Source organism: Caretta caretta, chromosome 1 (assembly GCF_965140235.1).
Source record: "Caretta caretta isolate rCarCar2 chromosome 1, rCarCar1.hap1, whole genome shotgun sequence".
Taxonomy (NCBI): domain Eukaryota; kingdom Metazoa; phylum Chordata; order Testudines; family Cheloniidae; genus Caretta; species Caretta caretta.
The window spans coordinates 325655389-325677941 of record NC_134206.1 but is presented as its reverse complement, the minus strand read 5'-3'; the positions used below and the strand labels follow the sequence as shown (position 1 = coordinate 325677941).

The 22553-nt window shown below is 37.4% G+C and overlaps 1 protein-coding gene across 2 annotated transcripts in view; it reads right to left on the bottom strand.

The window, feature by feature from the left end:
* The window catches only part of LRRK2 (leucine rich repeat kinase 2), a 116345-nt gene that overhangs the window by 75131 nt on the left and 18661 nt on the right, over window positions 1–22553 (bottom strand). For both annotated transcript variants that reach the window (XM_048836308.2, XM_048836307.2), the window contains exons 4-14: window positions 18328–18416; window positions 16125–16259; window positions 14005–14139; window positions 12318–12449; window positions 9809–9928; window positions 8473–8597; window positions 7068–7147; window positions 6302–6408; window positions 4749–4878; window positions 2894–3018; window positions 55–188 (exon numbers count right to left, since the gene is read on the bottom strand). In XM_048836308.2, coding sequence (XP_048692265.2) covers window positions 55–188; window positions 2894–3018; window positions 4749–4878; window positions 6302–6408; window positions 7068–7147; window positions 8473–8597; window positions 9809–9928; window positions 12318–12449; window positions 14005–14139; window positions 16125–16259; window positions 18328–18416 — 1312 coding nt within the window. The remainder of the gene's footprint in view (window positions 1–54; window positions 189–2893; window positions 3019–4748; window positions 4879–6301; window positions 6409–7067; window positions 7148–8472; window positions 8598–9808; window positions 9929–12317; window positions 12450–14004; window positions 14140–16124; window positions 16260–18327; window positions 18417–22553) is intronic.

The following is a 22553-nucleotide window of genomic DNA, read 5'->3' as shown; positions in this document are numbered from 1 at the left end:
ACTGCAACTATAAAATACCAAGCAAATTTATTAGGAGAAAGATTTTAACCATACCCTGTTCAAAGCATCAAGCACTAGTGTGTGAGTCCCCTCCAACAAACACTGGTTTTTAATTACTTTTAAGGTAAGCATCAAGTCAGCATCTCCCACTGCTCCTGAAGAACTATTTTGCCGTTCTTCTGTGGCACCTGTAACACACAGAGAAACACTTCTTCAGGGAAACAAATTTCACATTTTCTTTTGAAATCAGTAGTGCAATGAAACTGTTGCAAAGTTATTTACAAATAACTCATGAGACCTGTGGGATGGGGTGTACTCCCCACACGGCCCTGAGAAGGTAAATTAGGCCCAATTATCCTACAGTCTGCACCTGGAGGAGGAGCCATGGAGCACAGGTTGATAAAATGAGGGTCAGCTGGACGGGAACAGGTGGTGCCTGTATAAAACTCAGAAGCTAAGGAGCAGAAGAGAGCTGTTAGGAAGTAGTCTGCAGTCACCCCTTGGGAGAAGGGAAGTGTATTTGGGACTAGAGACAAGAAGCCTACAGTTACTCCCTGGGAGGGTGGAGCATAGCTTGGCAAGCCCAGAGACGGGGAAGAGCAGAGCGGTAGGCAAGGCTCATGGAGAAGAGCAAAGAGGTGTGGGGTAGGTCCAACTTTAGCTGCTGATGAGAGGACCTCTGAGACAGGACCCAGAGTAAGGGTGGGCCTGTGTCCCCCGACCAGCTGCTGAAGTGGCACCAGTGGGGCAGTGAGCAGGAAGACTGCCTAAGCCCATTTGTCAAGAAGGACTTTGATACCCCAGAAGAGGGGGTACATGTCTGGTGACCTGGCCAGAGGGCTGATTCATGAAGAGGAGGCTGAGGTTCTTGGAGTGAGAGGGGCCTGCAGGCCAAGGGGATGATGGGAGGAGATGCACCGTCCTCCGGCAGTGTAACAGCTAGCCAGAGCTAATCTCCAGGATGGCCAGGAAGAGGTGCCACCAGAGGTGAGTGCACCCCATGACAGCCTAATTCTAGCTTCCCACTGTTTTCACACTCCTGTAACGTCACAGACCAGAGTTACCAAGAGCCTGTGGTGTTAAAACTCAGTTTCTTCATGTTGCTGTTTGTTATGAAACAAATACTCACTCCAAAGAATTTTGGTTGCAGCAAATTGGGGGGATTTTGCATGTGAACTTGTATAATACGTTAATCATTCATAAACTGAATCCCAATTAACCTCAAACCTAGTAAAATAAGATGGGATTCAGACAGATCGCATACTTTTCTATGAGTTAGAAAAGTCTAATCATACAGAGAACCATGTAGGACACCAGTCAACAGCAGATTCAAGAGAAATGAAAAATTCAGCTTTTGTTTGAACTTTCAGTTCAAAATCTAGCAAGAAATTAACTACTTAATGAAGCTCTCTGTTTCTTAGTGTCCATACTACTTATTTAAATGCCTTTAGGATTTTCTTGGAAGGAAAACACTTAAAAGGAATTTTCGACTACGAGACCTTTCCATTGGCAGCAGATTAGAAACCAAATTATATTCACAGAGAACATCAATGGAAATTGTGCACACATAAAAGAGCAGAACATGGTCCTTAATTTAACATTTTTGTAGTAATCAGCACTCAGGGCAAAGTGGCACTACAGAAAGTAACTAGGAATCATTTAAAAGACTCTTTAGGATTCAAGAATGTACTTATTATTTTTTCGATAAAATACTTTAACTTTCTTCACGTATTAACCTTCAAACGCCAACGCAGACAGCATTCAAAGGGAAAAAAACTTGTCTCTTTTTTGGCTTCATTATGATGGACAACGGCTCAAAAGATTTTAGCAAAAAAGGAGAATTTCTCCTGTTGTTGAATATAAAGTCTTAAATCTCCTGTTTTTGCTCAAGGACTCATTGAATGAATGGAAAAATAATACAATTATATTACAAGGGACAAGAAACTGAAATCTGAGCTTGTAAGAGTAACCTGCATTTTAATCAAACTGTTTAAAACTGGGGTTTTTTTTGGTCAATATTCATTTAACCAAAACTCCTGACAAACACTTGCAAGAAATGCTGGCTTCAAAAAGATTCAGTTCCCCATCTCTTCAGTTAAGACTGAGAAAGCTCCCACTCCAGATCTTATGGGACTATCCGCAAAAACAAAGAGGACAAGACTTAATATTCTTGATTTAAAAAAAATGCTCAGGTAACAAAACAAATCTTTTCTAACCTTGTCCAAGCCTTCTGTTTCTACACAAGAATGAACAAAAGGAACACACGTTTTTTCCCCTCTGCAGATTGCCTCTAAAGTGTTTCTTTGGAAAGGATTTCCTAAATCATCTAGTTTGGCCTCACAACTATTTGCTGTAGACAAGAGCTAATATGTTTCTAATCTTGAAGTCACTGCCCCCACTGCTTGGTGTATGAAAGAGAACATTAACTGGATATGACACTGAAATGAAGCAATACCTCCTGCTAGTATATCCAATTTGAAAGAATGTTTGTTATTTTTTGTCCATCACTAATGGAACATCCAATAAATTAAGCTATAAAGTCATGACAAGGGATCCATATTCCTTAAGTCTATAAGTGGTATCAAGGGAAGCAGTAATGGATCAAATTCATCACTGGTATAAGTCCATCATTGGAGAAGTCAGAGTTTCAGCAGTGATTAATTTGGCCCAATATGTTCAATGTTTGCCAAGCTTTTTCTTCCACCTTTAGCTATGTTTCTACCCTTTTCAAACATAAGTTCTCTTTTAATTATAGAGCTTTAAGTAAAAATTACTCATATGAAATTCTACTACAGGATGGATGATTAACTATTTTAAGAAAGATCAGAAAACAGCCTTATTTATATTTTCCCATTTGATGTATAATGCCAGCTATTTTTCTTGGATGACTTACCAGGGATCATAAAAGGTAAAATGACTCGAAGGGCCTCCAGCTGTACAGATGGCACCTTTCCATGTTTCCTCATGGCCTTTATGACTTCTGATGCAACTATCATCACTATGTCCAGATGGGGGAAACTAAGAGCAAATATGCATTTACAGAATAAACAAACATACAATTTAGAAATGCATTAGTTTTAGTTTGGTAAACAGCAGTATGTGAGTCTGCACACTAATCTTCTCAGTTTTAACCAGCAAACAAATTCAGCTATTGTAGTTTTCTTATACAGTATTTTCATGCCACCCCCTAAAACCTCTGCCCCATCTAACCCTGCCTCCGCTCCCTGTCCCCTGACTGCCCCAACCCCTATCCACAACTCTGCCCCTGACAGGCCCCCTGGGACTCCCACACATTACGAAATGATCAAAGACCCAAACCCCTGGGTCTTGGAACAATGGAAAAATCAGTCAGGTTCTTAAAAGAAGGATTTTATTTAAAGAAAAGATCAAAGAATCACCTCTGTAAAATCAGGATGGTAAATACTTTACAGGGTAATCAGATTCAAAACACAGGATTCCCCTCTAGGCAAAACTTTAAAATTATAAAAAACCGGGATAAACCTCCCTCTAGCAAAGGGAAAATTCACAAGTTTAAAACAAAAGGTAATCTAATGCGCCTTGCCTTATTTACTTATTCTTTTTGTAATATCGGAGACTTGTACAGGATGGTTATAGGAGGAGTTTTTTTGACCTGATGCTTCTCTGCTTTCCCCAGAGAACACACCAACAAAGCCTTCCCCCTCCCCCTGCCAAGATTTGAAAGTATCTTCTTTCCCCATTGGTCCCTTTGGTCAGGTGCCACCCAGGTTATTTGAGCTTCTTAACCCCTTACAGGTAAGGAGGAATTCTAGGCTACCCTTAGCTGTATGGTTATGACAGCAGGTTACAGTATCTTTAAGGCCATTCAGAAAATCCTTAAGTGAGGCAAAGCACTAGAGGGAAATGGTTCCCACAGAAGTAAGCCTACTTAGTAGATAGGCTATGTTGACCAGTGAGATGCTTATTTTTAGAGTGAAATTCATCCCAGCACACAGCCTGAGCAAACAGACTATGTGAAAAGAACTCTGATAGTTGGAGGGATGAAAAAGAACTGGATAAGTAATTTGTAATAAATTTGATAAATTTCACTTTTTGTGAGTTGTCCAAGAAAGGTTCATGATATTCTTCATTTATTACTTGAAATTTGACACAAAATTCCTGTGAATAATTCTTTTGTAGCTTATTCATGTGCAGCTTGTTGAAATGATTTAACATTCAAAATCTGAGCTGTTTTGATAGGCACATAGGATATTTCTGTTCCTTGACTGAATAAGTAACACTTAGAATCAAGTTTCCAGTGCGGGTACTCATGACTAGGAGTTCTAAATTTGTCTGCTAACATTCTGTTTGACAACTTTCTGAACAATAAATGCATTTGTGAGAATATCTGCAGAAAGTGAGTATAAAGGTGGAACAAACACCATCAAAGGGAATTACTTTAGCAACTGGAATTAATGTTTGTGAAAATGTCCAATATTTGTTCAGCTCTACATGGAATTCACTGTGGCTTATGGGCTGCCTGTATAGTCCATTTAGTGATGGTATCCACTGTACATTTCCAGGGGTTCAAAGGACTCAGGAGTAGTCTCTTTACCCCACCCCTCTGTACCGTTGACCCTAGGGCTTATGAAATTCAGACTTCAGACTATGTGACTTCAGCTCTACAGTAAATTTTCACCCTACATGAAGTAAATAACTGTCAATTATTTAAATATGTCTTAACCTGCACGAGAACATCACATGATCCCACATTACTAGGTATATCTTACCTTCCTTCAAAAACATGATTCAGCATTTTGCAGGCACTTTCAGCCACTTCAGGAGAGTCTGAATGTTTCTTCATTATGTCCAATGCATTAATGTGTATTCCTTTTGCCAACAGAACCTTTCTAATACTTACTACAACATGAGAGAGCATGATATGAACAAACATATATATTCATTTAGGCTGTGATCCCGCCAACATCTGTGCATCTTCTAACTAGGAGAAGGCAAGTAGTCCTACTGACGTCAATAGGACGTCTTGCTCATTTGAAGTTATGCATGTGTGTAAGACTTTGCAAGGCTAACACTTTATTTACAAATTTATATACATACAAACTAGAATTGAAAATAGTATAGGCTGGAGTAGAGTGTATTTGCACAACTTAGCCCATATATTTAGGATCTTAAAAGTGCCTAATGGGAACAAATACTGCCAATATTTCCAGTTATGCAAAGTCACCATTATGGGATGCAGGATTTATCATTGAGACTATTTTTAATAGTTTATTTTATTTCAAAATAACTTTTACTGTGAATTGTTCTTCTGTGATCACGCAGGAAACCGAAAACTTTAATTTTCAAAATAAGGCTCCAAAAATAAGTGTTACTTTCTGCATGGGTCCAAAGTCTTTCAGTTTCACCAACATAACTCCATTTACTTTAATCCATAACTGAGATCTGATTCCTATTAAGTAATGAGTACATCATACCTGAAATAACACTGCAGAATAGAATAGTCATGTTTATACCACGCTGCCTCCTGTACTGGTCATCATAACTATCATTAACTCCTGCCTTTCAGAAGCTAGTATGTACATTTCAAACCATTATGTAAATTGACTATAGATTGTACTTGTAGATTTCAAGATGCTTCTCCCCTATCTATTATTTCTGCGTTAAGTACGTTATTTTAAAAGGGAAAAAAAAGCAGTGGGAGAATTTAAAAAAAAAAAAAAGGCAAAACTCAAAGACCTTGGGCTGGGATTTTTAGAAGGAGCTTAAGAAAGTTAGGCTCTCAGCTCCCATAGGATTTCAATGGGAATTGGATACCTCCCTCCCTTAGGCACCTTCGAAAATTCCACTCCTTGTTGTAATAAAATTATATATCATAATGTATACATACTGTGTTTGTATATCTATAGCTATTAAAATCCAAATATATAACTTTTTGCTCACATGTAACTAATACATCTGCATGATTTGGGTTTATGGAGAAAGAAATATTGTTACATGCATCAACAACATTGTACTATACAGTTCAATCTGTCAATAATTGTATTGGGAGGGCCTGGAGGTCTAGTGGCAACGTAATGCAGTCTCAGCTGGGGAATGAGTGTTAGGGTGCCAGTCTCTAGGGTGCCTCACTCTACCTAAGACTATCAGGGGCAGGAGCAGCAACAGAACGAGGGCCATGATCCTGGAAATGCTTATGTGCATGCACTCTCCGAACCCTAATCCCTGATGATATAATGTAAACGTATCCTATAATATTACTGTAATGAATTGTTGATGAAGGCTGACAGTGAAGACGAGGGTATCTGGTACTAAATTTCCTTACCATTTTGTTCTGATAAAGTTGCCAAGGCATTAGCAGCTGCCTGAAACACTTCTTTTGCTGTGGAATGCATCAGCATGGCTAGCATTGCTTCTCTGTGTATGGGGTACCTTTCACAAAAATAAATAAATCACTGTATAATGGCCATATTACAATGATTATAATACATGTTTAGGAATCTATATTAGAATTAAGTGAAATTATTCTTTGTAGATCATAATACCAGGTTGTTAATATTTTGCCATTGCAATAGTTAAAGAGAAAGCCCTTTAAATAGTTGCAAACTGCACATATTAGGCCAAATTCCTGTCTCCCTGACATTAAATGGGAGCTTTGTCTAAATCAGTCAAGGTCCACAAAAGAATACAATAAACTGTATTTCAAATTTGGCTATCATGGCATCTCTGAGAAGGAGGTAACAGAGATTCTACCTCTGTCTTGCCCATGTCCAGCTTCTCCTCCCTGATTCCAGTAGTGCCCCCTCCACCTCAGCTTTCCATCTAATTTGGGGGCTTATTCCTCATCTTTTTCTCCCAAGCTACCAGGTGGTTCAAGCTCCTCTCCCAGCCCTAATCTTTTGGGAACAGCAGCAAGCTGAGTGTCTTCAGGCAGCATCCTCTGCCCCAGGTATCGCTGCTGGCCCTGCCCGTTTTGATGAATTAGAAAGCAATAAAAGGGAAACAAAGTCAATTAATTAACCCACGTGACCTAACAGAGTTTTGAACCCCTCCGTGCTCCCAAATATATAGTTCAAGTTATTACTACTGACTGTTTATCTTCATCTCCAATTTTCTTATGAAGGTTGCATTGGTACATCAACAGATTGTTCAAAGCCCAACAGGCAGCCTCCTGAATTTAAAACAAGAGCAAAATAAAATACAATTTAAAATAGCCACAAATTATTTTTAAAGACATTTTATAAATAGTTCCATTATTTTTGCCACTCTGTTGTGGACGTTAACACATCAAAAACAGATAAAAATACTAATTCAGTCACAATTTGTTATCCAGGTTGTTATGATGACAGAAAGCCTCACTTTATTTTTATATATATACACACATACATTATATACACACACACACACATACACCCCTCATGTTCTTATTGATGTTTTATTTCATAAATAGAGTTTAGGAATTTCTCTGGCTTGCTTTTGTTCAAACAAGCCATGGACCATCTCTTTTTTCCACTGTGCTAAGTTGATAAGGGAACAGACACTGACTATACAAGCTATATGTCTCTCATTCTTTTTTTCAGAGACTTGTGGCTCTTGGGTTAAATTTATAAACACTTATATTTCTGTTCTCTTGTACTGTGGTATGAAGGCTACCGGGTACAATCCCGGGCCCCACTTCAGCTCCCTACAAGGCCTTGCACTGGTCCTCTGTACCACCTGTGAATTATACCCTTACTGACTACATATGCATGATCTGAAGAAGTGACTGAGACCAGCCCATTGAGGAGATGAACTAATGGAGAAGTGACAAGCATTGATTCCTAACTCCAGTTCAATCATCAAGAGCTTATCTATGTGAGAAAATGTTATTGTGTTCAAAAATGAATGTGAAGAACTGAATTAGCTGACACTATGCTGACCATTACTGACCAGTCAGTGTTGGCTAGAATAAATCATTTTCAGTGTCATGTCAGCTAATGATGATCACAAATAGAAGACATTTCTCTTTATTCAGACTTCCCTTTACTATAAATAGTTTGTTAGTCAAGATTCACCTACTGATTTGGGGGAATATTTAACTTGTTTCAGTTTGCCAAGAGAAGAATATTCTTCACAAGTGGGTCTCACTCTTATAAAAGGTGTAATCTGATGGACACAACAGAAGATATTGTAACTGAATGAACATACTGTTTTACAGCCTGTTGGGGTTTATTTATTTATTTATTAACAATCTTGAGTTCTCTTGCTTCTCTAAATCATGGCACCCTCTAACAGGTGGAAAGAACCTTTCTGTGAAAAAGAGTGGGGCCAACATGTCTGCACTTCTATCATGAGAAGCCATTATTAATAATTAAGCAAAACCCAATCTTTATTTCTCCAGACTATAATTTTAGTACATTTGAGAGAACTGCTTTGCTAAACACCTTAACTTGTGCATTTAATTTTTTTAATTTTCTCTCTCACTCACTCACACACACACACTCCCAAAATTCTTACCTGTACATCTACGTTTTTTCGGTGCAATTTTAATGCTTTATAGCATGCTTCCAGCCAATATAATTTTTCTCCCTCTTCCTCTTCTTTTCTTTCCTCTAAGTCTTGATTTAAAAATATTGTTTCCGCTTGAAAATAAAAATGACAATATTTACTGTGAAAATAAAAGATTTAGGACTTGTTCTCACTCTGAGTTACGCGGGTGTTCATCTCTGCCTATGCGGCTAAATCAGATTTAGCCAAAGCTGATTTTACCAGAGAAAGGTGATATAAGCCAGTCCCTTCGAGGAAGGATGAAAACTTCTGATACAAGTTCTGCAACAGATTTTTCTCATTTTCTTTGACATTATGAAAATATTTTAAAAAGTTCATTACAGACAAGAGGGTTTTAAATTAAATGTAGTTATGTCTCAGGCCATATTTCTAATTTAAAAATGCATGCATACGTTTATTTTCATGTTCACAAAGAATACTGCAGATGTTAAAACATGACCCTACGACACTTCTACACTGCCATTCATCACAGAGTCACAGTGATCTTCCAGCACTCTTCTGTCATTTGGAAAAGAAGGGTACATTGAACTGGCTAAGAGAAGTATTGGGCAAGAGTAAAATAAAATGTGATTTTAAACAAGCTGGTTTTAAATTGTCAGTGAATTTCAGTACTTATGAAAATAAATGGTTGCCAACACGGTACTAAAGGTTACACAAAGTAGGCACCATTCTGCTATCTGCTACACCTTTGCTACCCTTATTCACATGAGCAACCCAACTGACTGCAATGTGACACAGAATTATTCACATTTGTAAGGGGTTACAGGATCACACCCCTAACAAATTAGACTCCCACATTTAAAAATTGTGGCCTTAATGCAGCTTCAACTAAAGCTCAAAACTTTCCGTTTATTTCTAGAACACAGACACCATCCTGCTGGGAAACAGAAGTAAACTGCCATAGCGGTATTAGTATGCAGATACACAAACCAATCATCGACCTTAGATTCAGAATTCCTATATTCACTACCCTCAGTTTTTAAACTAAGAAGGGATTGCAGCCTATGAATAGATATGTTAGTGCTCATCAAAACAGTATACCAACTGAGTGGAGGGTAGGTGACGCAGTTAACTGGTACAGATACTGGCATGCTACAAACAAAACAATGAGCTCTAACAGGTAAGCAGGAAAAAACACTTGCATACCTAGCCTTGTTAAGCCCTACTCCTGTTTGAAATCTACTAATGACAAAATACAGAAGAATTATGAAACCACAGGAAATTACGCTAGCACACCAACTGAGAATATATAAGTGTTTAGGTAATTAGGAAGGAATTTACTTACTGAGGAGAGCTAAACAACTGAGTGCTGCAGCCTGTAACTTTGCATTTTCAGAGTATCTTATAACAGCCTTCACAATGACTTCATGTACCTCATTTAATACCAGAATGTTGAAAAAATTTCCTAAAAATAGATTAAAATGTTATCTGAATATATCTAGCTAGATCTATATACAGAGACAATATAGCTACATCCACACATACTGTGCTTGAAGAAAAACAGCAGATGAGGCAGTTAATTTGTTTGACATAGTAAGTAAATTGCTTTGTGAAATGAGGATAACTGGCCAAGAATAAGAAAAACAGGGAACTGGGTACTTTGGTTTCTCCTCCTCTTTCATGTAGGAAGGACTCCTGAGGATCCTCTATATTCCACTGAATCCTTCAAAGAGGATTTTATCTACCTTCAGATGAGACTTGCTGGATGTGACTCTTTAGCGCCTATAAACACCATTCCTTTAGGCAGCTACAGAAAGTGTTAATGAAGAGCAAAATGAAGTGCCCACCTCTGTCAAAAGGCAGAGTGTGCAGCCACTGCATTATTTCCAAGCTATTGCTGCCTTCAAATGACTAGCTAAAGTATAGACCTGAACTTTGATTTCTGCACTGACACTTGACTGACCCTATAGGAGAAGCTATTTAACTGTTTTGACCTATATTCTGAAATAGAGATCTCTCCACACAAAATAGATCAGGGTTTAGCACAAGCTTCTAAAAGAGTTTACACATTTTGAAACAGTAGAAAGACAAATATCTTTGCTGTATATATAATGAGCATCTCTAAAAAGAAACATTTACTATGGTATGTGCAGCATTTCCTGCCATAGGTTCAATGTAAGGAATACTGCAAAGAACAAACAAATAAAAACCAAATTTCCCTATGCCCCCCAAGGAAAATAAATACTACATGTACATCTTACTTTAGGAGTACCCACTTCATTAAACATATTCTGCTAGTTACATCTATTGTACCTGATATTTAATTTTGTTTAGTAATTCTTAATTAAGAGAGAGCTGAATCACTACCAATATGACAGAAAAAAAGTCAAAGGTTTAAAAAGGACTAAGTTTTCTCTAGCCCTTCAGATGAAATGTAAAACTGAAGAACATACCACTTGTGGTCTGATGGTGCTTTTCTGACACACAATAGGAAGCGAAACTTACTTACTCCAACTCATTATAGAGTTGATCCTGCAAGGGGCTGAGCACTCTCAAATTTCTATTGCCTTCAATAGGAGATAAACTGCATCAGCACCTTGCAGGATTGAGCTCTACGGCTCAAATTTAAAAAAGCACTTAAGCACATCTGCATCACTCTGAAATGTCTAACTTAATTCCCCTTATAAATGGATATAGTATTTTTCTTCACCCACTATCCTGTTATGTAGTAGTGCCCTGTTCTTTTAAATAGCTGTTTCTTCCTGCATTTCTTTATGTAGCTTACAGGCATTCAGGTGCTTAGGTATAAACCAATTTGAGAGCCTCTCTCTAGAGGCTCATCTAAAAGAGATGAGTATGAACATATGACACAGATAATGAACATATTTTGTACTGTAAATGCCTATAAATTACCAGATCATGTTCAGACCTGCAAGAGTGGTGATTCTGTCTTGTCATAGTTGAACATGAGCTATTGAATTTGCAAGCTTTCACCACTTCTCTAATTTGAGCATAAAAACTATAGATGAGACAGAGTAAGACTTAACTTGACTGTGTGTTACACCAGGCATAACCAAAAGTAAAATATCAACACGTCAGACTGACACTCTAGAAGCAGTCATACAATTCAGGAGATCCAAATCCAGGTCCTAAACTTTCACCCAAACTTCTCAGGCAAGCAGGGGCTGCAGAGACAATAGAGCATAACACTACGTCCATTGTGAGGGTGGAGGAGCACCTTGTTTTGCTCTTGATTAACTGTAGTCAAGACTGAAGCATTTCTACGATCCAGAAACAACCTGGTCCAACTTTCCTTGACCAGAAGAAGAGTTACTGTGATGTGAATCTTTGGGAGCATTATAAGGAGGATACATAAGTTCCCAAAGGACACTTTCTACAAGAAAATATAGTATCATCAGTTGTTTCTCAGGTACTCCGTATCAGCACCTCAAATATGAAATCCTAGAAGGAACTATCTTCCATGCTGTAAGAACTCTAAAAAGAAGGCTTGGATACTATGCACACATAGATGTCATTGTTGCCTTGTGCTTCTCCTGTCTGTTTGTTGTATCTCGCTCCTCTAACTTAGCTTGTACTTAGAGTGTAAGTTTTTCAGGGTAGAGGCTGTCTTTTTGTTCTGTATTTGTACAGCGTTGTGTCTACGTGACTGGGGCCTCAGGAGCTACCACAATACAAATAAATTCTTTATTGCCTGGCTAGATATAAACATTAATCTAGTTCTACTCTAAAGCTTAACTGGTCGTGTAATCTTTTCACTAGCAACACTGTCAGCTGTTAAAGAAGTAAGCAAACAATGAAAAACTTCAGTATAAAATACTGTTTCATGAACTTACCCAGTGTAAGCTTGTGCAACAAACAGCAACTCACTTCCTGAATTGGTTCACTGTTGGGAAATGTTTTCATCATTTCCACTATGACATTGTAACATCTAACATTTCCAGACATGAGCACTTCAACATTGCTGGCTAAAGTAAATAAAACAACATTGTTATGCTTCTTAAATAAGAAAAATTAAATGATAAGGTTTGAATATATACATGTATTTCAAAAACTGGATCTATACTTTGGTTTCAGCCACTGTGACAATTTTTATTATTTCTACTTATTTCCACAATGAAAGACATTAGCTAAAACCTATATTTACAAATGCTATTTTACTTCAACTTAGAGTGTGAATTGTTACTGATGTGCTTCTATTACATAGTTAGCCATTTAACAGAAATAATACTTTTTACTTATATAGCACCATTCATAAAGAGGTCTCCAAGTGCTTTGCAAATAATAATTAAATCTGTAAACAGGTAGGTAAATATTTCTTTGCACATTTTACAGATGAGTAAACAGAAGTATACAGTATTTAAGCGATTAGCCCAAGGATATACAATACATCAGTTCAGTGGCAGGGCCTGGAATACAACCCAGAAATGTTGACCCCTAGTGTCCTGCTCTAACCATTGTAATTCTAATCTCCTCTACTTTTTGTGGGCAAGTTAACATCACTTATTTTGGCTGTTAGCTCTGCCCTATGCCCACTCAATAGATAGAGAATGCTTAGAAGTGTTCAGCTAAGGTATGCTTCTGGCTTTTTGAATGATGTGCCGAAGTGCAGGTTTTAATTACAAATATTTCTACACCTAGTTTAAAGTGCAAGTAGTATATAGCAAACAACAACAAAAAATTCTTATTAATGATTAGTGAAAGAGGCTGAGCAGATCATCTTCCAATAGAAATGGGGACAAAAAGCAGGTCTGCCTCTATTAAGTCAGGGTATGTCTACCTAGAAATTAAATGTCTACCCAGCTGGTCAGGATCAGCAGACTTGGGCTTGGGCTGCGGGGCTGCAAAATAGCTATGCAGACATTTGCGCTTAGGCTGGAGTCCAAGCTCTGGGACTCCACAAGCGGGAGAGTCCAACTGAGCTTGTAAGAATTCTGAAGCAGCTTACTTCAGAGTACAAGGAGGCCACATATTTTGTTTCAGCACTAAGTAACCACAATGTTTAATTAATATAATTCTTAGCAGCTGAGAAACCACCTTCATTTTCAAGTGTTTACTTTTTTGATTTCTCAGTTATGACAAACTAAACTTCTGTTCAACAAACAGTATTCTATACACTTCACAAATAATTAATTATAAGAGTAGCCCAAATATACAAAAAAGACTATAGAAAGCTTCCACCCAAAGAAGAACAAAAATAGAGTGGATCTTAAATAATGGAACAATCGAGCAGTTCTAAGCCTGTGAGGTGCCAATAGCTATCCAGGACTGGGTGGGCACAGAGGGATTCAAGGCTGCTCTCACATTCTAGTCTCCCACCTTCTGCTAAAGCAGATTTGCTCAGCCACCTAAACCGGACCTCCTCAGATGCCAAAAGCCATCCAGTGCACCAATGCGTAAGGCTTTCCTTTGAACTACTCTGGGAATTCATGAAGCAGTATAGAGAACATTTCAGAACTGAATGTCCTGGTGTGAGTGATTTGAAAAGACCAATAGCCCCAAATATTATAGTAATGCACTTACATGGACCAGCTAATGAATGTAAAGAATAAAGTGCCGGAAGTACTACATCTTCTTTTTCTTGAAACTGTTTTAACACATTCAGTATGATCATGTGATCTTTGCTTTCAACAAATTCAGTCAGCTGCTCTTCTGGAACTAAATTGAAAAGCAAACAGAGATGTAGTATGTTTTAAGGAAATAATATACTTGTACAGCTTGCTATTAATTAAAAACAATTGTTTTTTTACAAAGTTTTCTGATATTTATTTTATTCCTTTTGCACAAGGTAAGTGTTCTAGACACTAAAATCCTTTCAATAATTTAAGACTTTTCTCAGCATTGTCTTCCTTTGGGCTAAAACCTTTATGATACAATAACAAACTAAATGGGAACCGTTAACACCTGTTTTCTATCAATTGACTGCTCTGTTGCTTACATAAGTAAGAGATCTTAAGGTTGAGCTGCAGCAGGAGCTATGCCGCTGCAGCATGTGTGTGCGGGCGCACGCGGTGAAGACACTCTATGACAACAGGAGAGAGCTCTCCTATCAGCATAAAAAACCCACCCTCCTGAGAGGCATAAATTTTGCTGACATAGGCGGTAGTGTAGACATAAATGGATTAACTAACTTGATCAGTTTCTCTTTTTGCATATGGTTGAGATGCAGTGTAAAAACTGGTAATTTCTTTCATACATTAAAATGAGTTATTTTATATAATTGAATTTTAAGCAGAACACTTTATTGAAATCAGTGACGAAAACTGCTTAAAAATCAATGTCATGATATGGTTTTATAGCTGTGAGCTCTTATAGAAAATAAAAGTATTTACAAAGAGGATCAAACCCTAAAGTTGTGTGGACATAATGACACATTCCACTTATTTTTTAGAATGAGCACTGACATAATATCATATCTTTTACTAGTTTTGTAGGCCTTTGCCATTGTACATGTCATGTATTAAGCATATCTGAGAATATAGTGTATTAATTATGTACTACAGCTGCTTACCAGTGTACATTGCATTAAAATTTTGGTTGTTTTAGAACATTATATTTGTATAAATGGATAATCCAACTTATATGAGTAAAAATGCAAGAAAACATTAATTCTAAGACAAAATTCTCAGCAGCAGCATGTCAAATGAATGGAGCATGTGTTTTGCATTATTAGTCTATTTGTTCATGTGGCCAAATCCTGTCACTTATCAATTCAAAATGGAATAAATAACAAAATTCAGTGGGAGTTTTGTTTGATAAAGGAGCAAAGAATTTAGTCCAAATATAATATAATAGTAATTATAAGAAGAAAATTATCAAATCCAAGAAAAAAATTGAAATAATTACATAAATTATATTTTACAAATTAAAACATGTATGACACTAATATTAATTTAAATTTATACTTCCTTATCACCAGAGACCGTGATCAAAATTGAGATATTATTGTGCTAGGTTTGTACAAGAACATGTGAAGATATAGCCATTGTCCCTATTAGCTTAGAAGACAGTGACATATGAATGGTGGAGAGAGAAATACTAATTGTCTGATATTTTTATATATGTTCTGGCAGAAGCAGAGGAGTGGAGATTTGTTTATAGGTGTTGAGCAGAGATAGTTGTGGGCTCAGTAAGGGTGTTGCATTCCTTAAAATTAATTTTAAAACAAGATGCTTCAATTTGATTCAAGACCTGCTTTAATAATCATATCATGGTCTATCAAAACCAGCTATGGCAAGTAAAAACTATTTTGCAGGTTTTCAGTACATAAAGATTTTCTTTTTCAGAAGAAAATTTAAAATAACAAATGATTATACAGTAAATGTGAAATTCTTCAAACCTTTAGTAATTTCAAAAACATTAACAATCAGAATCACAATTATTCTGAAGTGAAAACATTTACACATGGACATTGGACTGACTTTTAGCAGCACTAAAGTCAATGGAGTATTTTCTCGTATGATCTTGAAAGCTGGATTTTGTATTGATTCACCCAGTCAACTGAGGTGTGATCCTTTCTTTACTTATATAAAAATATAACAGTTCAGAACTCATAGCATGTATTTTTGCAGCTAGGTAGTCATCTTTAGTTTATTCCCAAATTATGAATCATTACATCATGATAAACTGAAAAATATAAATACCTTTCTCAAAAAGCATGTGCAAAGTTTTACATCCATACTGCTGGATTTCTTCATTGTTTGGGAAGGTTTGCATAGCATCAAACACCAACAAAAATACATCTGTCTCTTCATCTAAGAGCATAATTGTAATTATATCTATACAGCAGAAGAGAAAATGAGACGTGATTACATTCTGTACTAAGCTACATGGATCATTTCTGTCTGAAGCATGGTATTTGATTGATAAAATTACAAATTATTTCATACTATCTTTAAGAGTGTTAGTTTTGTTCTTCACTATGATGGGTTGAATCCATGTGTTGTTACAGCAAATAAGGGTTTCCCAGAGTCACTTGCTGTCACTAGGCCCAATCCTTCAGTTCCTATGCACGCAAAATCCAAATGGAACAATTGCCTGTATAAGGACTGAAGCATCAAGCCAACTGCTTGTATTATAAGAATAAAAAATGCTTATGGCATTTTCTACATGTCTTGAACCAGTTTTGTTTTAAATTAACATGGGTTCTTTAAAAGTCTATGATATACTCTGTCTATTGGTGAAAGTGTCTAGTAAATAGGTGACCATGTAAAACAACTCATCAGAAGGCTAGGGTTAAAACAGCCTTGCAAAACTCCACTCAACCACTCACCTATGACATGTAATTTTTCTGATGGATGAGTAAAATATCATTAGGTTCTTTCATGATAATGATTACCACGGGAAGGGTGTATTTTTTGTTGGACTAATACATTTTCATGACAATTTTTCAAGGTTGTGTTAAAGAAAAGTAGGATTCATTATGCGTACTATTTCAATTGCAGCTATTCTGTTCTATTCAGAACCTATAGTATGTAGAGAATGTATAGTCCTACAGCTCTGCATTCTCCTTGGCTAGGCAGTTCTAACTGGAATATAATTAAAAGTATACATACTATATATATATATATATATATAAAAAGAAAGAATAATTAAAGTTCTTTGTGACAGAAAATACAGTTTCCAATACATTTTCTGAGGTAAGACAACCAAAATGCAGTGAGAAGGGTAAAGTTTGATTCATCAGTTACATCTACTGTAGCACTGGGAGGAACAGTTTCAGTAAGAAATAACCTGCGATAGAATAACTAGTTGATAGATTAGGAGCACTGGGACATATGAGACTGAAGGAAAACTACTAGCAGTAATCATTCACTAATGGCCATATTTTGCCATTGTTATTGTTCATATTGAGTAGTACCTTGGTCTGCAAATAGGGCCTGGCCTAAAACTTGTTAAACTCAATGGAATGACTACCACTGGCATCAACAGGCTTTGGATCAAGTCCATAGTCCTCACTACAGTTGAACCTCAAATTTATGAACTAATTGGGGATTGAGGAATTCATAAAATCAAAAAATTCATAAAACTGAACAGCTCAAAATTACAGTAGGTTCGGTGCCTAACTTGCAGTATGATGCATTGCATTGCTTTCTTCTTGTTCTTCAAACCACTGAAAAGTTATTTCCAATGCACAGAAGACACCAGAATGTGAAGGGATGTTGACTTGTTCTTCCACAATGTCACTTTCATTATGTGATTTTTTTCCATCAGGAAAAATGGTTCCTATAACTGACTGACTGTAAGATAGGTGTTCATAAAATTGAGGTTCTACTGTATTTGTACAGTAAGATATTACTTAGTGAGAGTAAGGGTGGCAGAATATAACCCTTGGGGATCCCACTTAAATTAAGTGGGAATTCAAAAAGTTCAGCATCTCACAGGAAGCTCTCAGGGTGTAGAAGGATCAGTGTGTTAGTGAGCAGAATGATATAAATTACTGTGTCTCCAAGAGAATCTGATTTTTTCAGAAATACTAGCTATTACAAATGGAAGCATGTCAGAATCAGTTAAACTTGCCCTTCCAGTTAGTAAGAAAAATTACATAACTACTCAGCAAGCATCTGTTACTATGCTAATGCTGATGGTTCTGAACAAAAATTCTTAGAAGCAAAAATGAAAGTCTATATTTTCTATTGCCTTGCAGCCAGTGGAGTTCTATACACCTGTGCAAAGTGAGTGCAAAGTAGGTGCAAAATACTATTACAATTTTGTAGCGTTTACTCCTACTTTGCACAGAGGTGCATGGCAGAGAAGAATCAGGCACAATGTATTGAATAACCTATTTTATATTATAGTCTACAATTAAAAATATCATACCAATTAGGAAAGTAGAATGCATAATACCTGAAGAGAGTAGTAGGTTTAGTGTCCTGAGTCCTATTATCAAGAGGTTTCTGTTTGCATTGTGGATAGTAAGCATTTTAAGAATATGCCTAAAATGGAAAAAAATATTAATACTAATCAAATGTTAGTTCAAAGTATACCAAATACAGATATACAGCAAACACTTGCTTCAAGAAATAATTTTTTTTTAACCTAGGGAAAGCTTTTTAAAGCCATTTTTAGCTCCACCTCAAAGAAATTTTATACCTTTCTATCAGTTTGGTTTTTTAAGCCATCAATGACCATAACTAGCTTTTGATATTTTATTTCTATATATTATACTTTGTTTATTGAGACTGTATATCTTTTAAAAAAAGAAAAAGATGTAATGATAGACAATTATATAACAAAATGGAACAAGATAAAAAGACCCTTGTAAATCACTAACTGCTGAGGAACAACTTCTGCCATTAGATACACATGCACAATTCCCACTGAAGTAAATGGGGATGGATATGCATGAGAGCAGAATCTGGCTCTATGGGAGTAAAATGGTAAAAAGAAAAAAAGGGATGCCAGTCATACCAATATATACATAATAGGCCACATGCTGCTGGGTTTACCAGCAAAGCAACTGAGGAAAAAACAAATTGTCCTCACAAATTTGAGTTCCCTCACAACTGTCCCACCTAGGAGAAAGGAGTTCACCACCCTGTCTAGAACAAATGGTCTCCAATATCCATGTAGATCTTTAGACTCCCTAGAAAACAGACATACCAGCATGGAGTCCCAAGCTCACTGGTCTTCCCTCTCCCTCACTATAGTATGATTTGCAGCATGTTTCAACCCACAGCGACTTCTGGACACATTCTCCCCTGGAAATCACAGGGTCCCATAGGAATATGCTGGGAGATTAGCTGGTTCTCAGCCCTTCCTGCCCCTTTCTCCAGACCCCTTTCTTTGAGCTGAAGAGTCCCAATCCAATAGAGTGGTACCTTCAATGTCTAGGAGCCAGGGATGAGCTAGCAGCAGAGCAGGTACTCTATTCACTCCTCATGAGTTCGGGGTGTCTTCAGCCACAGTTTACAACCCTCCATACCACATAGCAAAAGTAATATGTGTAGTAGTGTTATTTATAGAATGAAATGTCTAGGTTGCCTATGTTCTATGTCAGTGACATACATCTGAAAGCAACTACTTGAAAGCAAAATCCATGTATATTGGATTTGTGTGCCAATTTGCAGTGAACTAAGACACTGTCTTGACCCATCACAAATCCAATAAAAACCAGGCGCTTGTAGGCTCCAGGTGACCACTGCATAACCTATGGATCAAGTGCACTATTTGGGTCATTCTTAACAGTGGAAATCAAGCTTCAGTTAAAGATAGTCTTGATATTCATGAGAAAAGATGTCATTGCACCTTCAATATTATTCATTGATCTCCTCTGTTGGGCTTAAGAGGGGCAGAAGGCCTTATACAGGTCCTCTACACTGGGGCAGAGACCTCAGACAAATTCTTAGTTGGACTGAATGCTGGGGAGATGCTTGGAGGGAAGGAAGGAAAATATTCTCCCTTCAAACTAGTAGAGTAGCTCCACAGACTTCTCAAAGGATACTTCAACCCAGTGCCTGAAGTACCATAGTCCTGAACATCCCTAATGCACCCCACTGTGGAGGAAAGACAGATCCTTCTGTCCTATTTCTCCCTTGCCCACATATATCCCACACCCTGAATGCAAGGAGAACTCAAAGTTGGCCCATATGACTCTGCTCAGCCTCCTGAAATCCAACCCCTCCTTTGCACAGCAGACTCTCACCAGCTCTAGAACATAAAGGGAAATGGAAATTAGGTTTGCCCCTGTGTTTTCTGGACATTTCATAGCAGGTGAGCAGTGCCAAACAATAAATCTCAGCTCTGAAGTACCTACATTCTACAGACATGAGTTGGTTCAGTATAGTGCCACACAAAACAAACACAGAATGGGGCCTGGTTATTAAGATCAAAAGACTGAGCAATGCATAAAGAAATTCTCCACATATCCTCCCATCTCAAAAGTAATTGAAAGTGAGGAAGTTAAACACTTTCACTCCATTTACTGTATGACCAACTTAAAGTCAAAGATTACAACATAGGCATGCATAGCACATTTAATTAGGGTGTGCACCTAGGGAATATTTTTTTTTAAGGTGAACATTTATTGAATGCTCAATCATAAAGGACATTATTTTTATTCATCAAACAAACTAAAGAAACTAAAACTTAACTAAAAACTTAATGTTTTTTAAATTAACAACTAAACTTTACTTAAAAAATACAAACTTTAAAAATCAGATACAAAATACCAATTTTTTGCTGTAATGATAACCAGGCGTATACAAAGATACTATTGGAGACTCCAGGGCATGGCCACTAGTTAAGTCGAGGGGATGGAAGGCCATAAGGGTTGAGGAAGTCTCCCTGCTGAAGGCCTAAGGGCTTCTTCTCAACCCCCTTAATAGAATTCAGGCCTGGCTGGTTTGAGTAAGCTCTTTTGCTCTTAAAACAATGTTGCAGCCGCAGATAATGCCTTATAGTGTAAGGTTTGCTGACACCAAGTTAAAGATAATAGGAGATAGTTACAAGGCCAGACAGAATGTGCTGGTTGTTTAAGTTGCTAGGAATGCTTATTAGAGGTTGCAGGAAATAAACATTGTTGTAACCCATATAAGGAAGGCAGAGTTTTTGTGCAAAGTTTTAATTGGCTGATGTGTAGTGCAGTAGCATTAAGGAATATAAAAATGTGTGTAATGACCTGCTCTGGTGTGCAGGATTTGAGATTCTATTCTCCCTGTACCTTGTTTGCAGCTGCAAATAAACTTTTCTGCTTCTCCACCCCGTTGTGATTATTGAGTGAAACACACCGGGTAACGAACCCCTGCTGTTGTTTTGCCTCTCGGCATTGGGTGCCGGCAACAATACAGTCAATTTTCATGATCTTTATCTTTAACCAGATAATGAGCTAACCCAAATTGATCAAAACAGATTAAGGTTTCTTCATCTTCCTGTCCTAGAGAATGAGACGTCGCTCACCAGGTGTTATGGACTTAACTGACAAAGCCAATTCTTGTTCAATGTACAAAATCATGGGTGAGTCGAGGCGCTGTTGGGACATTGTACTTCTTAATTTGTTTTTTGACATGTGCTAGTTTCGAAAAGGCTCTCTCTCATGAACAGCTTGTAACAGGTAAGACTGCAAAACACTGAATAGATTTCTAAAAGGCCTGGAACATGGCCAATTCCTTTAGCCAATCAAGCCACTCTCTGGTGGTGTTCATAGTGCTACCTTTAGGAACAGATCCGTCATAGCCCCGAAGCAATCTGACTTCAGCTTCCAACTATATTGTCCCTGCCAATATCTCAGATCAGCAGTTTTCCCATTGCAGTCACAACTTTACAAGTCTCCTGTTCAAATCGCTGGTCAATGCCGGTAATCATTGAGTCTAGGAGTGGGTAAGAAAGTTATTCTTTCCTGCTCCTCTTTTGTATCAAAGTGATGCTGGGACTCAAACGTGTCATCAATACAAGTGGACATTTTTCTCTTCTTAACTGGAGGAATCGATATATCATTCTCTACACACATTTTCACACTGTCATTGAAAATAGATTGAAAATATTCTGGGCCACTTCTCATTGCAGCCAAAGAGTTACACAAGCTTTTCACCCTTGTCATTGCAGTAAGTTGAGATCTGGAGCTTGAAGAGCCTTACTTTTACCACCATCTGGAGAATAGGGTGCATCATGTGAAGGGCAAAGATGAACTTGAATGAATTACAAAAAGCAAAAGGAGTACTTTTCTTTTTGCGGATACAGACTAACACGGCTGCTACTCTGAAACCGTGAATGAGTTTAGGTCATGGATAAGGCCCATGGCTTTTATTTTAGCATCAGCAAGGTGAGTCGTTTCGATAATCTTTTGTAAAGCTTGTAAAATGATGGAGTAGTTTTGTTTTACAGCAGCCATTGCTTCTGCTCTGCGTGCCCATCTTGTGTTTGACAGGGACTTCAAAGTCTTCAACTGGGATCTTACTTCTTATGAAATCTTCTCCATTACTGCATGTCGCACAGGACTCCCCTCCATGAAGGTATAAAAAGAGTCTGAATAACACGAAAAAAAATCAAAGATAGTTCTGTTTTGTTTACTTGCCGTGCATGCATCTTCTAGGACAAGGTTCAAACAATGCGCATAGCAGTTACATCGAGTATTT